Source organism: Anolis carolinensis, chromosome 4 (genome assembly GCF_035594765.1).
Source record: "Anolis carolinensis isolate JA03-04 chromosome 4, rAnoCar3.1.pri, whole genome shotgun sequence".
Taxonomy (NCBI): Eukaryota; Metazoa; Chordata; class Lepidosauria; order Squamata; family Dactyloidae; genus Anolis; species Anolis carolinensis.
The window spans coordinates 244,953,268-244,967,720 of record NC_085844.1 but is presented as its reverse complement, the minus strand read 5'-3'; the positions used below and the strand labels follow the sequence as shown (position 1 = coordinate 244,967,720).

General features: G+C 42.6%; 1 protein-coding gene across 1 annotated transcript; it reads left to right on the top strand.

The window, feature by feature from the left end:
- Positions 1–896: 896 nt before the first annotated feature.
- LOC134298542 (uncharacterized) lies at positions 897–6,506 on the top strand. The gene is made up of 2 exons (XM_062979066.1): positions 897–2,931; positions 6,143–6,506. The coding sequence occupies exons 1-2, from the start codon at positions 1,312–1,314 to the stop codon at positions 6,224–6,226; spliced, it is 1,704 nt and encodes a 567-aa protein (XP_062835136.1). The 5' UTR covers positions 897–1,311; the 3' UTR covers positions 6,227–6,506.
- The last annotated feature ends 7,947 nt before the right edge of the window (positions 6,507–14,453 follow it).

Sequence of the window (14,453 nt, the reverse complement as noted above, 5' to 3'; positions counted from 1 at the left end):
TTATTTATTGTATTGTTTAACTGTATTATGTGTCAAGACCCAGGCTACAGAACACCAATAACCATGCGCAGAGGCCGGATTCTATCTAATATCTTTATTAAAGGAATATATAAAGTCAATAAAAACAAGTGAAGAATATAGTTCAGAAGTAGACCTTTCAGGAAAGGTCAAATATAGTCCAGGAAAATAATGTCCAATATGTGATATTAGAGTCCAAAGTTATAATCCATTAACTGAAACACACACTTTGCCAAGCAATAGTGTGGGGAGATGACAAGGTCTTTTAGTCCATTGAAGCTTGACAACAAGGCTGGAAAACAAACTAGATTCTTGGCTAAACAAGACTTGATACGAGGCAAACAAGAAGCAAGAACAAGGTCCGTGGCGAGGTCCGCGGCCAAACGTGAAACAAGGCATTGCTTGGAACTTGGTCCGGGAAACAAGGAACTGGGGTTACGAAGTCCACACACGATCTCACTCCTCAAGCTGACGAGTTGACTCCGCAAGGTTTCCTTTGCGGCAAAACACCTAAATAGGGTCTCGTTTCCCGCCAGAAGAACACTTTCCCTGGAGAACGAGAAGTGAAACCCAACTCCGTCCAGATGCATGACTCCTTAGAATTTCCCAAGGGAAGCAGACCTAATCCGCTAATTGTTTGGCTGCGATTCTGAGGCTCCGGCGATTAGCCTCCCTAGCTCCTCTATCTCTATTATAATTGTCCTTTCGGGAAAACGGGGGAGAATTCTGCCCAAGGCTTGTTTGGCTGACTTCTTGAGGGCAAACATCCTCCAGGTGCAGGGGCTCTGATTCTGGCTGAACCGGTGGAAATCCCATGTTTTCCTCTTCGTCTGCCACAATAGTACTAGGAACGGGACTACAAGGCCCATGAGACAACACACTATTGTCATGGAACCCAGTTACAGAGCTTTGGTAATTCAGCTCTGCAACTGGGAGTCATAACATAAACAAGCACCTGGCAGAAGAAGATAGAATACGCCTGGGAACTGGGAACCGAAAGTGTAAACAGTTATAATTGGTTTAGTGTGTGAAAATGGTAGTAATGTGATATTGGAGGTGGGGCTTGATGATGATATTTACGTGTGGTATTACGTAGCATCAAAAGTTATAAAAATAGTTGTATGTAAATATTAAGTCATTCTTGACTTTTCCAAAGTCATGTATTCTTCAATAAAGATTGTGTTTGAGAGCAGCTATCTTTGATCTGCGTTCAGACTGATCCTTTGGAGTGAGCAGGACAATTAAGTCAAGAATCCAGTTCTCACCCTCCTGCGATTTTGCAGTGAAGTGAAAATGAGCAGGGAAGGAGATCAAAGCCATGACGGAGCAAAGGGGCCTCCGCTGGAAGCTCGGCCGTTGGCAGGAGAGACATTGCAAGCCATAGCTTCCTCTACGGGGTACCCCAAGCCGGACGGCGTGACTCAGAGGATTCCCAGAGGGGGAAGAGGCGCTCCGGCGGCGGCAGAAACCAGTTGGGGATCTGGAGGAAGCATGCCGGAGACCGTGGCCCTGCGGCTATCCATCCTGGAAACTCATTTATCCAGGCTGTCGGATACCGTGGGGAGAATAGTGCCAATATTGGAAGAGAATCTCCAAAAAGAGCACATCCGATATGGCACCGAGAGAGAGCCAAGCAAAGGAGATGATTGGAGCCAGAGGGGACAGCGAGCTTCAACGCAGAGTCCCGCGGTGGCAAGGGACGAGGAATATTGGCAAGAGCTTGAGTTCCGGGACAGAATGGCGCGCGAAGTGGAGCGCCAGCAAACTCTGGGAAGTCTGAGGCCGCCAACCCCAACAGAACTCCCAACCCTCCGAATGGGAATCGGAGTAGAAAAGCCACTGGGGCCAGGGATCGGGTCCAGTGGATTAGCAGATAAATGCGGAGAGCAGCAGGAGATCCAGGAAGAGGAGGAGGATGTGCCGTACGACGAGGAAAGGCGAGATGCGGGGGCGACAATGAGGCCAATATGCGGATGGGGCGAAGGGCCGACAGCGGCGGCAGGATTTCGGGAGCCGCGCAGAATGACCACCGGAGTGGGGCGCGGCGTGTGCCAAGGGGCCATCCAAGGAAACCCGATGCAACCCTTCCCCATGCCTCCCAGACAGCACCAACGGGCCGCTGAATGGATGCCAAGAAGGGAAGATCTCAAGCTAGAATACGGAGGGGAATCGGATGAACTGAACTTTTTTCTAATTAGCATCAGAGGGTACATGGAAGACAACGCACACACATTTCCCTCCGAAGCAAGCAGGGTTCGAGCCATCGGCAACACACTAAAGCGAGGAGCGGCCAGCTGGTATGTGCAATTACATGCCAGACGCGACCCATGCCTGAGGTCGGTGCCCCGCTTCCTCGCCGCACTGGAAAACCGGTTCAGAGACCGGCTAGAGCAATTGAGGGCTCGAGACCAGCTGAAAGGAATAAAACAGAGGGACAAAACGGTGCCCGAGTACGCAGAGGAATTCCTCCACCTCGCGGAAAGGGTACCGGAGTGGTCTGAAGTGACCAAAGTGGAATTATTTAAAGAGGGACTACGCCCCGAGATTTTCAGCTGGGCAGCGCACAGAGACGACCCCGAAACGATCCAGGGATGGATTCAACTAGCGGGGCGCGTTGAATCCACCCTGGCCCAAGTAAAGCGCTTCAGGAGCAGCGGCGGCCAGCAAAGACCGGTGGCGAGAGGTCGAGGAGAGACGAGGAAGCAGGAAAGGCCCGGAGGGAGGCCGGGGATTCCCTCCAGAGGAGATGACAACAAACCTAAACCGGGATGCTTTGTGTGTGGGAAGACGGGCCATCGAGCGGCAGAATGCTGGGCCCGGAAGGGGGAGCCGCCAAAACCCTCAAAGCCCAAACCTGCAACCGGGAGGCGTGCGGAGGAGGAGGTGCAAGCCCCAGAACCCTCAGAAAAATTGGTGAGTCGGGACAAACGCATGATAGTAGTGCCAATTTGCCTCTCGGGGCTGGAGAATCGGGCCACCTGCAAGGCATTTGTGGATTGTGGTTGTTCCAGGAATATTATAACTCCGGAATTAGCAGGAGCGTTGAAATGCCAGCAGATGGCGCTTGACTCCCCAATTGCGTTTTCTCAGCTAGACGGCTCAGTTGCAACTGGGGAAGTATCTACCAAGGAAATACGGGAGGTCCCATGTAAGATAGGCAAATGGGAAGGAAGAATATCCTTTGTGATAGCCCCTATTGCAACATACCATGTAATATTAGGGATACCATGGCTTGAGCAAGCAAATCCTGAAGTAGATTGGAGAGGAAAGAGTCTAGCATTTAAAGAACAGCAGACACAATGGGAGATAAGCAAGATTGCAGAAGAGGAGGACGAGGGAGATGAAGAAGGTGAAATAGACCCACAGCTGTTGCCACCTGAATACAGAGACTTTGTGGATGTGTTCAATCAGAAAGAGGCAAGTAAATTACCCCCCAAAAGGAATGTAGAAGTAGAAATTGAAATAACCCCAGGAGCAAACTTACCAAAACCAAAAGTGTATCCCATGTCTGTGCAGGAAAAGGAGGAATTGAGGAAATACATTGATAAAAACCTAGCGCGAGGCTTCATTAAGCCATCCAATTCCCCTCTCGGGGCCCCAGTGTTATTCAGGAGAAAGAAAGACAACTCCCTAAGATTGTGCATTGATTATCGAAATTTAAATGCAATTACTAAGGACAATAAATACCCTATGCCCTTAGTAAAGGATTTAATTACCGTATTGAAGAAAGGGAGCATATTTACGAAACTTGATTTAATTGAAGCATATCATAAATTACGGATCAAACCGGAGGATACTTGGAAAACTGCATTTTCCTGCGCATTCGGCCATTTTGAATATAAAATTTTGCCCTTCGGTTTAAAAAATGGAGGCGGCTGCTTTATGCAGCTTATAAATGAAATACTACACCCGTTATTGTACAGAGGGGTATTCATATTCCTTGATGATATCTTGATTGTATCTGAAGATAAGGAAAAGCACGTAAAATTGGTCCGGGAAGTGTTGCAGAAACTAAGAGAAGCAAAGCTGTACGCAAAACTGTCCAAATGTGAATTTAATAAAACTCAAATTGACTTTCTGGGGTATCGGATATCTCCAGAAGGGTTAGCTATGGATCCAGCTAAAGTATCAGATGTAAAAGAATGGGGAGTGCCACAAACAAGGAGGCAATTGCAATCGTTTCTGGGTTTCGCAAATTTTTACAGATCCTTCATAAAAGGCTTCGCGCAAATAACTGCACCCCTTACTGAACTTTTAAAAACAAAAGGGAAAGGAGAGACAGCAAAAGTAAAAGCTCCGGGCGCCAAACTAAGTTGGACGCCAGAATGCCAAAAGGCATTTGAAACCCTAAAAGAATGCTTCACAGAGGGACCCATTCTAAAACACCCCGATATCAGGAGCCCGTTCATAATCCATTGCGATGCATCAGACTGTGCGTATGGGGCAGTACTATTGCAAAAGGATCAAAATGGGAACTTAAAACCCTGTGGATATTTGTCCCGGAAGTTCAGCGAAGCTGAAAAATGTTGGCCGATATGGGAAAAAGAGGCACTAGCCATACTAAAAGCCTTAGAATGCTGGCGGCACTTTCTCGAAGGAAGCGGAATCCCATTTGAAATTTGGTCTGACCATAAGAACCTCCAGTATCTAAAGTCTCCTCGAAAATTGTCCCCCAAACAGATTAGATGGGCACAATACTTCAGCAGGTTCGATTTCCAATTAAAGTTTTTTCAAGGGAAGCAGAATGTCTTGGCAGATGCCCTTTCACGCATGCCTCAACACGAAGGAATAACCGCAGCAACAGAGGGAACAATATTCTCTGATAAACAATGGGGCTTAGCTGTCAGGACCAGAGCACAAACCCAAAAAGAGAACACTGCTATGGTTGAACTCGGCGGGGAAGATAATTGGGGAAACGAACTGAAACAGTCTTATGAAGGAGACCAGTGGATCGCATCCAATACAGAACAGGGGGAGCAAAAGGGAGGATTTTGGTTTGTGAACAAGAAACTGTATATCCCAGCAACATTAAGGATCAAGATTTTGCATCGTTTTCACAACAACCAGAGCGCTGGTCATACAGGAATTACAAAAACAACAAAAGCAATAGCAAAACATTGCTGGTGGCCAGGGATGAGGAAGGACATAAAGAACCATGTGGTTCAATGTGATGATTGTGCCAGAAATAAATCGAGAGGAGGGAAACCAATGGGATTATTACAAACAGTAGCAGAGCCTACCAGACCTTGGGAATGTGTAGCTATGGACTTTGTGGGGGAACTACCAGTTAGCAAAGGACATCGTTATATTTGGACGGTATTAGACCTGTTTTCTAAACAGGCCCATTTTATAGCACTGCCGAAACTACCATCAGCCGAGAAACTAGCTGAATTGTACATAAACCACATTTACAAACTGCATGGATGTCCTAGTAGAGTAGTCAGTGACAGAGGAGTACAATTCACAGCGAAATTTTGGGAAAAATTCTTGGAAATGCTAGGAGCAGAAAGGAGTTTAAGTTCTGCTTTTCACCCCATGACAAATGGGGCGGTAGAACGTACTCAGCAGACACTTGGACAGTTTCTTCGAATGTACTCTAACATGAGACAAAATGACTGGTCTCGGTGGTTGGCTTTTGCAGAACTAGCTTTTAATTCGACTATACACTCAGCAACAAACAAAACCCCCTTTGAAGTAGTTTACGGGTATGAAATACAGCCTCTGCCCCAGCTGCCAAGATGGGCAGAGAATGAGGGAACAGAAGGGGGGAAATGGAAATCACAAATGATGGAATGCTGGAGTCAAGTGACTGCATCCTTAAAGGAAGCACATAAAAAGTATAAAGTGTTCGCAGATAGGAAGAGGGTGGAAGGTGATAAATTGGAGAAAGGAGATCTAGTGTGGTTAAGTACCCAAAACATCAAACTGGGGCTACCTTCGAAAAAATTGGGCCCTAGATATATTGGACCATTTAGAATACAGGGTGTTATCAACGAAGTGACTTTCCAGTTGGCATTGCCAAAAAGTTTAGGGAAAATACACCCTGTTTTCCATCGTAGCTTACTGAAAAAATATATGGGTACTTTGGACAAGATGGACACATAGAATTATTGTTTGATTTCAGATTTGTGACGAAGAAAGAACCGAAGAGGAGGGCGAAGAAAAGGAGGGCACCATGTCATGGAACCCAGTTACAGAGCTTTGGTAATTCAGCTCTGCAACTGGGAGTCATAACATAAACAAGCACCTGGCAGAAGAAGATAGAATACGCCTGGGAACTGGGAACCGAAAGTGTAAACAGTTATAATTGGTTTAGTGTGTGAAAATGGTAGTAATGTGATATTGGAGGTGGGGCTTGATGATGATATTTACGTGTGGTATTACGTAGCATCAAAAGTTATAAAAATAGTTGTATGTAAATATTAAGTCATTCTTGACTTTTCCAAAGTCATGTATTCTTCAATAAAGATTGTGTTTGAGAGCAGCTATCTTTGATCTGCGTTCAGACTGATCCTTTGGAGTGAGCAGGACACACTATGATATGTTGTTTTTATATTTTGCTATATTGTATTGTCCTGGGCATGGCCCCATGTAAGCCGCCCCGAGTCCCCGTTGGGGAGATGGTGGTGGGGTATAAATAAAGTTATTATTATTATTATTATTATTATTATTATTATTATTATTATTATTATTATTATTATTATTATTATGTCTCAACTCTGGTTTGCACTCCAGGCCAGATGTATAACTTTCCTGGCATAGATATGGCAGCCATAGGAGAAGGCATGACCCACCTGCAGCTAGCGGAAATAGAAACCCAAAGAAGGACCAACCTCTAGGCCAAGGCTGCACAACCTATTGCCCTTCAGGTTTTGGAACTCCAACTTCCAGAAGCCCTAGCCAGCTTGTAAAATGTTCAGGAATTCTGGGAGTTGAAGCCCAAAGCATCTGGAGGGCTACAGCTTATGCAAGCCTGCCCCAGACAAGGGCGAGGAAAGCCTCAGACCCTCCCAGTATTTTGAAATGCTGAGTTTTATAATGAACTTGCACTGGTCAGGGTCACTGGGGCTAATGGGAACTGAAATTCAAAAACCTCCATAGATCCAAATGTTGTTTCTCATATTGAATATGGAGTGCAACCGTACTAGAGCACATATGTGCTTACAGTATATAACAATAGAAAGAGATATGTAGAGTTATCTGATCTAATCTATTGGGCCCCAGAACAAATCAGGCTTGAACAACAACAACAACAACAACAATTCACTTTATTTATATTCTGCCCTTTTCCTTTAGGGGACTCAGAGCGGATTACAGCATTTACATACATAGGCAAACATTTCAGTGCCTTTACAATCATATACAGTTGTTTTTATTGAATGTATTTTGGGCAATGTAATTTGCCGACTGTTGTACGCCACCCTGAGTCCCTCCGGGTGAGAAAGGTGGGGTAAAAATGATGTAAATAAATAAATACAGTGCTTCCTCACGTATTGTGGGGTTTATATTCCAGGACCACCCGCGATAAGTGAAAATCCGCAAAGTAGGGATGCTAAGCTTCTCCTTAGGAAGGAAGTAGAAAGAAGGAAGGAGGGAAGGAAGAAGGGAAGAAAGAGGCAGGGGAATATGGCGCCGCCTCCTTCTCCTCCCGCTACCATTTGGGCTCCTTCTCGGCATCGGCACCCGCACCCGAGTGAGTCCACCGCCACTGTAAATCATAATTTTTATGATTTATAATATTATTTTAGTGTTTATTAAAAAACAGCGAGTCCGTAAAACAGTGAGTCTGTGAAAAGTGAACCGTGAAGTAGTGAGGGAACACTGTACACACAAACAAAGCCAAATGCTTCTCCTTTCATTTCTGGCTTTGGAGGTGGTACTCATTTCTGGCTCTGGGAGGTGCTCTTTCTCCATTTTCAAGACGAGAAGCCTGTGATGTTACTTCTTCGTCACATGGCTGGTAAGATTGATTGGGGCGTTTTTTGTCTTTTCCCGAAGATGCTGTACCTATTTATTTACTCACATTTTCATGTTTTTGAATTGCTAGCTTGGCTAGAAGCTAGGGCTGACAGACAGGAACTCATCCCCATCTCATGGATTTGAACTGCCAGCCTTCAGGTCAGCAGATTCAGTGGCACAAAGGTTTAAACCAGGGGTCCCCAAACTAAGGCCCGGGGACCGGATGTGGCCCTCCAAGGTCATTTACCTGGCCCCCACCCTCAGTTTTAGACTTAGGCTCGCCCAAAGTCTGAAATGACTTGAAGGCAAACAACAACAAAAATCCTATTTAACTTTACTATCTCATTGGCCAGAAGCAGGCTCACACTTCCCATTGAAATCCTGAAAGATTTACAGTATGTTGGTTAAAACTGTTTTTATTTTTAAATATAGTATTGTTCTTTCATTTACTAATATTGTGCTATGGTATTAATGTAATATATTGTGAATACATATAATATTGATAATAACTTATTTATTTATTTATTTATTTAATACAGTATTTCTACCCCCGCCCTTCTCACCCTATAGGGGACTCAGGGTGGCTAATAATAATAATAATACAATATAATAATATTGTATAATATAATAATATAAATTGTATATTATATATTAAATGTACTGTAATATTACTAATAATATTACGGTATAGTGGTATAGTACAATATATTAATATATAATGCTAATATTGTACTATGCTTTTTTTTTTCGTGTCAGGAGCAACCGGAGTTGCTACTGGAGTGAGAGAATTGGCCATCTGCAAGGACGTTGCCCAGGGGACGCCCGGATGTTTTGATGTTTTTACCATCCTTGTGGGAGGCTTCTCTCGTGTCCCCGCATGGAGCTGGAGCTGATAGAGGGAGCTCATCCACACTCTCCCCAGGTGGGATTCGAACCTGGCAGCTTTCAGGTCAGCAACCCAACCTTCAAGTCACTTAGTCCACTACGCCATCTGTACTATGCTAATAATATAATATATTGTATGTACATACAACTTGTAAGCCGCTCTGAGTTCCCTTCGGGGTGAGAGAGGGTGGGGTATAAATGTAACAAATAAATAAATAAATAATTGTGGTTTTTTTGAGGGGGTTACACTACAAATAAGATATGTGCAGTGTGCATAGGAATTTGTTCGTTTTTTTTTAAAAGTGATAATTCAGCCCCTCAACAATCTGAGGGACCATGAACCGGCCCTCCACTTAAAAAGTTTGAGGACCCCTGGTTTAAACCATCGCACCACTGCGGCTCTAGAACTCTCCCTAGAAGCCAAGAAGACTAAACTGAAACTGTCATACTTTGGAATACCTCGATAAGACACATGACTCACTGGAAATGATAATAATGCTCAGGAAGTTAGAAGGTAGTAGGGAAGAGGAAGATCAAAGTGCAGTTGGAGAGACTCAATCAAAGGAGCCATGAAGGCCATGAGTCTGCAAGACCTGATTTAATGACAGGATAACTGTCCTGTTTTGTCTTTCAAGAACAGCCTTAAAACACAGTAGAAAATAAATGAAAACTGCTTTACTTCAGCAAAACATAAAGAACAGCATACTCAGTGGAATAATGCAAAATGAAGCAAGGAAGTCTTAGAGCAAGCACAGTTCTTAGTCTCTGGTAAATTCCCAAATCAAATAGCAGTCTTACTTCAGACAAAGAAACAGCAATAAATCCTTAGGAGCAGTTTCCCAGAGGCAGGCTTGAAGCAGGCACAAGGGGAGCGAAGAGTCAGTTTGTTACCCGCAAGAGCTGGCTGCACCTGCTTCTGCTTTATAGCCCTGAGTCCCCTCACAGCTGTGAGGGCAGTTCCCAATTACTCAGCTGCATTTCTGGCAGCTCTTCTAGCCGAACAATGTCTCTGCTTTGTTTCCTTTTGCCTCTCCTGGAATGTGGGTACTTGCAAAATCTCCTCTTCAGATTCCAACTGCCCCTCTGATTCATAAACACTTTCCTGCTCTCCTTCCTCCTCCTCCTCCTCCTCCTCCTCCTCCTCCTCCTCCTCCTCCTCCTCCTCTTCTTCTTCTTCTTCTTCTTCTTCTTCTTCTTTTTGGGCTAAGATTTTATTGTTTCAAGAACTGATCCATGTACAGACTTTAAGGGATGGAAAAAAGTTATTGATTTGCAGTAATTAATCAGATAAATGCCACGGCATTTAGGTTTCCACAATTTTCAAAATAACCTTTATTTGACCTGTCAAATTTATGTTTTCCCAGTTTTAAAAGTACTGCAGTTGTAAAAGTTTAATTCTTAAATAACAGGGAGATCCTAACTGAACATCTTTGGAAATTGCTGCTCTGTTGTTTGGGGAATGGTGCTGCTTACTTCCCAGGATGAAATCAAAGAAAAACCGTCAGTTCATTGATAGCATTTGGAATTGGGAACAGAGAGGGAAGCTTAATTCAAAGACAAGGCTGTGTTCCAGTGTGGATCTGAACAGAAAATGGGGGGTCTGGAGGTGCCAAAAGGGTTCTTTATTAAATTTGCTCTGCCATTCGAGATATTATATCTCTCCTTCCTCTTCTGAAGCAGAGGAATCCTTAACAATAACTTGGAGGACTCATTCATAAAGTTGCTGTAATTGACTTGGCAGCAGTTAACAAGAACATTTTGTCTCTTTGTCATGAAGGTACCAAAAACACCCCAACCTTATCTCCATATTTGTAGTCTCTAAAATGTTATTTCCTTTTACTTATGATGTTCTTTGCCATTTATTCCAAACACCTGCTGCAATATACCCTTCCCCCGTGAAAGGATAGCAAGATTTTTGTGGCACCTTAAAAACTAACTAATGCATTAATAATGCCTGTAGCTTTAATGCACCAGATACACATTAATAATGTGTGCAATGTTGTGCCAGATTAATGTATCCTAAGTGGCATCAGGTTTGATGGGATAAAGCTTTTTTTCTGTATTATTGAAGTGTTGTGAGACAGTCTGCTGTTTTCCCCAGAATGCTAGTAACTGGGATGAATCTCATCCCTGATCAGCATGCTGATGATTTCCAAAGCACAAGACCCAGCAATTGTCCTGACCTCCATTATGTCTGGAAATCAGTTTCAATCAGCTCTCTTTTCTTCTGAGATCTAGGTTGTCTATAGTCCACATTAAGCCGTATTATGGGCAGCAATGGGCAAGTGATATTGAAAAGCCTGCCTGAACAGGTGCATGAAATATTCAATGTGCCCCAATGGCATGTATGACTCATCTACAGAGCACGATGCCAAATAATTTTGCCTCCCTCTCCAAATAACTGTTTATCTGTTCAGTTCAGTTTATTTTGATAGATTGCCTTTCATACACTGAATTTCAAATCAACTTACAGTTGAGTTTCAAAAATTGAGGCTTGACACTGAAATGCATTTGGAGAGCTATCATCTTTCTGGGGTGAAAGGGATTTTGTAGGCTGTATTTTTTTATATAAAAGCACAGCTCCCCCAGCTCAGAAATATATTGTTGTCTGATTAGCCAGTTCAATTTCCTATTTACACATTGGGTGTAAACATACGTGAGAAAACAAAAAAATTAAAACTTTGGGCAGGAGTAGGAGAGATTAGAAGATATTTTGTAGAAGTTGTAATAAAAATGCGTATTCGACAAGAGCAGTAAAAGCTTCACCTTAACCTGTCTCATTGATGTTCTCAGGTTTTCCCCATGTCCAATAACACTGAGTTATCAGAATGGAAATTAGCTATTTTCAGCTTATTTATTTCATTTCATTGTTGCTGTGTGTCTCCAAGGCTGGATTTACACTGCCATATAATCCAGTTCCTGAATCCAGATTATCTCCATTGAACTGGATTATATGAGTCTACACTGCCATATAATCCAGTTCAAATCAGGCAATCTGAATTCAGAAACTGGATTATCATCATCATCATCATCATCATCATCATCATCATCATCATCATCATCTAATTACTTATTAATCGCCCTCCATCCACGATGCTCTAGGCCAGGGGTCCTCAAACTTTTAAAGCAGAGGGCCGATCTACAATCCTTCAGACTGTGGAGGGGCCGAATTATCATTTGAAAAAAAAATGAACAAATTCCTGTGCACACTGCACATGTCTTATTTGTAGTGAAAAAAACCCAACAAAAATGAAAGAACAATATAATATTTTAAAATGAAAACAATTGTAACCAACATAAACCTATCAGGATTTCAATGGGAAGTGTGGGCCTGCTTCTGGCCAATGAGATAGTCGAGTTAATTAGGATTGTTGTTGCTGTGTGCCTTCAAGTCATTTCAGACTTTGGGTGAGCCTAAGTCTAAAATTATTTATTTATTCATTTACTACATTTATTTATTACATTTATATCCCGCACTTCTCACCCCGAAGGGGACTCAGAGCAGCTGAGCACAATATTAGCATTATATATTTCTATATTGAACTATACCACTATACTGTAATCTATATATATAAAAGAGTGATGGAATCCTGGCGACCGACAAAACAACAAAACTAAACACCCCTCAACCTCAAAAATTGACAGCACAACCCCTCATCCATGCCTCTAGGTTGATACAACTAAAAGAAAAGAAAAATAAAGTCCTAATTAGAAGGAGAGGAATAATTGTTTTTATCCAATTGCTGACAGTTAGAAGGCTAAGCTCTGCCCACTTGGTCTCCTAGCAACCCACTCAGCCCAGGGGACAGGCAAAGTTAGGCCTCACTTAGGCCTCTTCCACACTGCCTATAAAATACAGACACCACCAGACAATGCCACAGCAACGCGTGGCCGGGCACAGCTAGTATTATATGTAATATATAACATATAATGGGGGGCCCTGATGGCACAGTGTGTTAAAGCACTGAGCTGCTGAACTTGTGGACCAAAAGGTCCCAGGTTCAAATCCCTGAAGTGGAATGAGCACCCGCTGTTAGCCCCACCTCCTGCCAACCTAGCAGTTCGAAAACATGCAAATGTGAGTAGATCAATAGGTACTGCTCCGGCGGGATGGTAACAGCGCTCCATTCAGTTATGCCGGCCACATGACCTTGGAGGTGTCTACGGACGACGCCGGCTCTTCGGCTTAGAAATGTATATGAGCACCAACCCCCAGAGTCAGACATGACTGGACTTAATGTCAGGGGGAACCTTTTTATAACATATAATTAATATTATTATATGGTATTATTATTAGTATTATATTGTATAACATTATAATATTATTATCAATATTATATGTATATACAATATATTATATTATTTAAAATAATATAAAATATTATATTATAAAACTGACGGCGGGGGCCAGGTAAATGACCTTGGAGGGCCGCATCCGGCCCCCGGGCCTTAGTTGGGGGACCCCTGCTCTAGGCGATTTACAAGATAAAATTGTAAAGGATAAAAATACATACATTAAAATATTAATAAAATCAACATAGATTAAAAGCTCTAGTAAAGAGCCAGGTCTTGAGTGCTAGGGTAAAAGGCCCTAACAGTATATGTGGCAGTATAGATGGGAACCAAGTCATTTCTGATTTATGACACCCCTAAGATGAATGTATCACAGGGCTTTCCTGGCAAGATTTGTTCAGAAGGGGGTTTGCCTTGTCTTTCCTTTTTGTCTAAGAAAGCGTGACATGCTCAAAGTCACCTAGGAGAGGTTTCCTGGCTGAGTGGGCATTCAAACACAAGTCTCCAGAGTTAAAGCCATGAGTTATTGTCATCTACTGTCACCTGGGCTAATTTAGACTATTTAAAATCTTCTGTTGGAAATGTCACAGATTGTTTGGTTCTGCTGCAAGTGATGGCTAAGCTATTTTTATTGCGGTGAAATTGGAAAAGAATGGTCAGTTTAAGTGTTTGTTTGTTTGTTTGTTTGCTTATGTCTGGCAGCATCAAATTTTCCAATCTCTCTCTTTCTCCAAGGTTTGTGGAGCAGTAATTGTGCTCCATTATAAGTGGCAGAAGCTTTGTTTTTCATTTGGGTGATGGAGCTGAAATAAAACGGGAGGTGAAGGTTGACAAAAGGGAAAGCTTTCATTTCAAAACATACAGTGGTGTCCACACCACTGTTGGAGCCATGTGTTGTTTTAATACAGGGGTCCCCAAACTAAGGCCCGGGGGCCAGATGCGGCCCTCCAAGGTCATTTACCTGGCCCCTGCCCTCATTTATAATATAATATTTTATATCAGTTTTAATAATATAATATATTGTATATACATGTGATATTGGTAATAATATTATCATTTTATACAATATAACAATAATAATACCATATAATAATATTAATTATATGTTAAATATTACATATAATATTACAGTATAGTGGTATAGTTCAATATAGTAATATATAATGCTAATATTGTGCTATGCTAATAATATAATATATTGTATGTACATACAGCTGCTCTGAGTTCCCTTCAGGTTGAGAAGGGTGGGATATAAATGTAGTAAATAAATGTAGTAAATGAATAAATAAATAATTTTG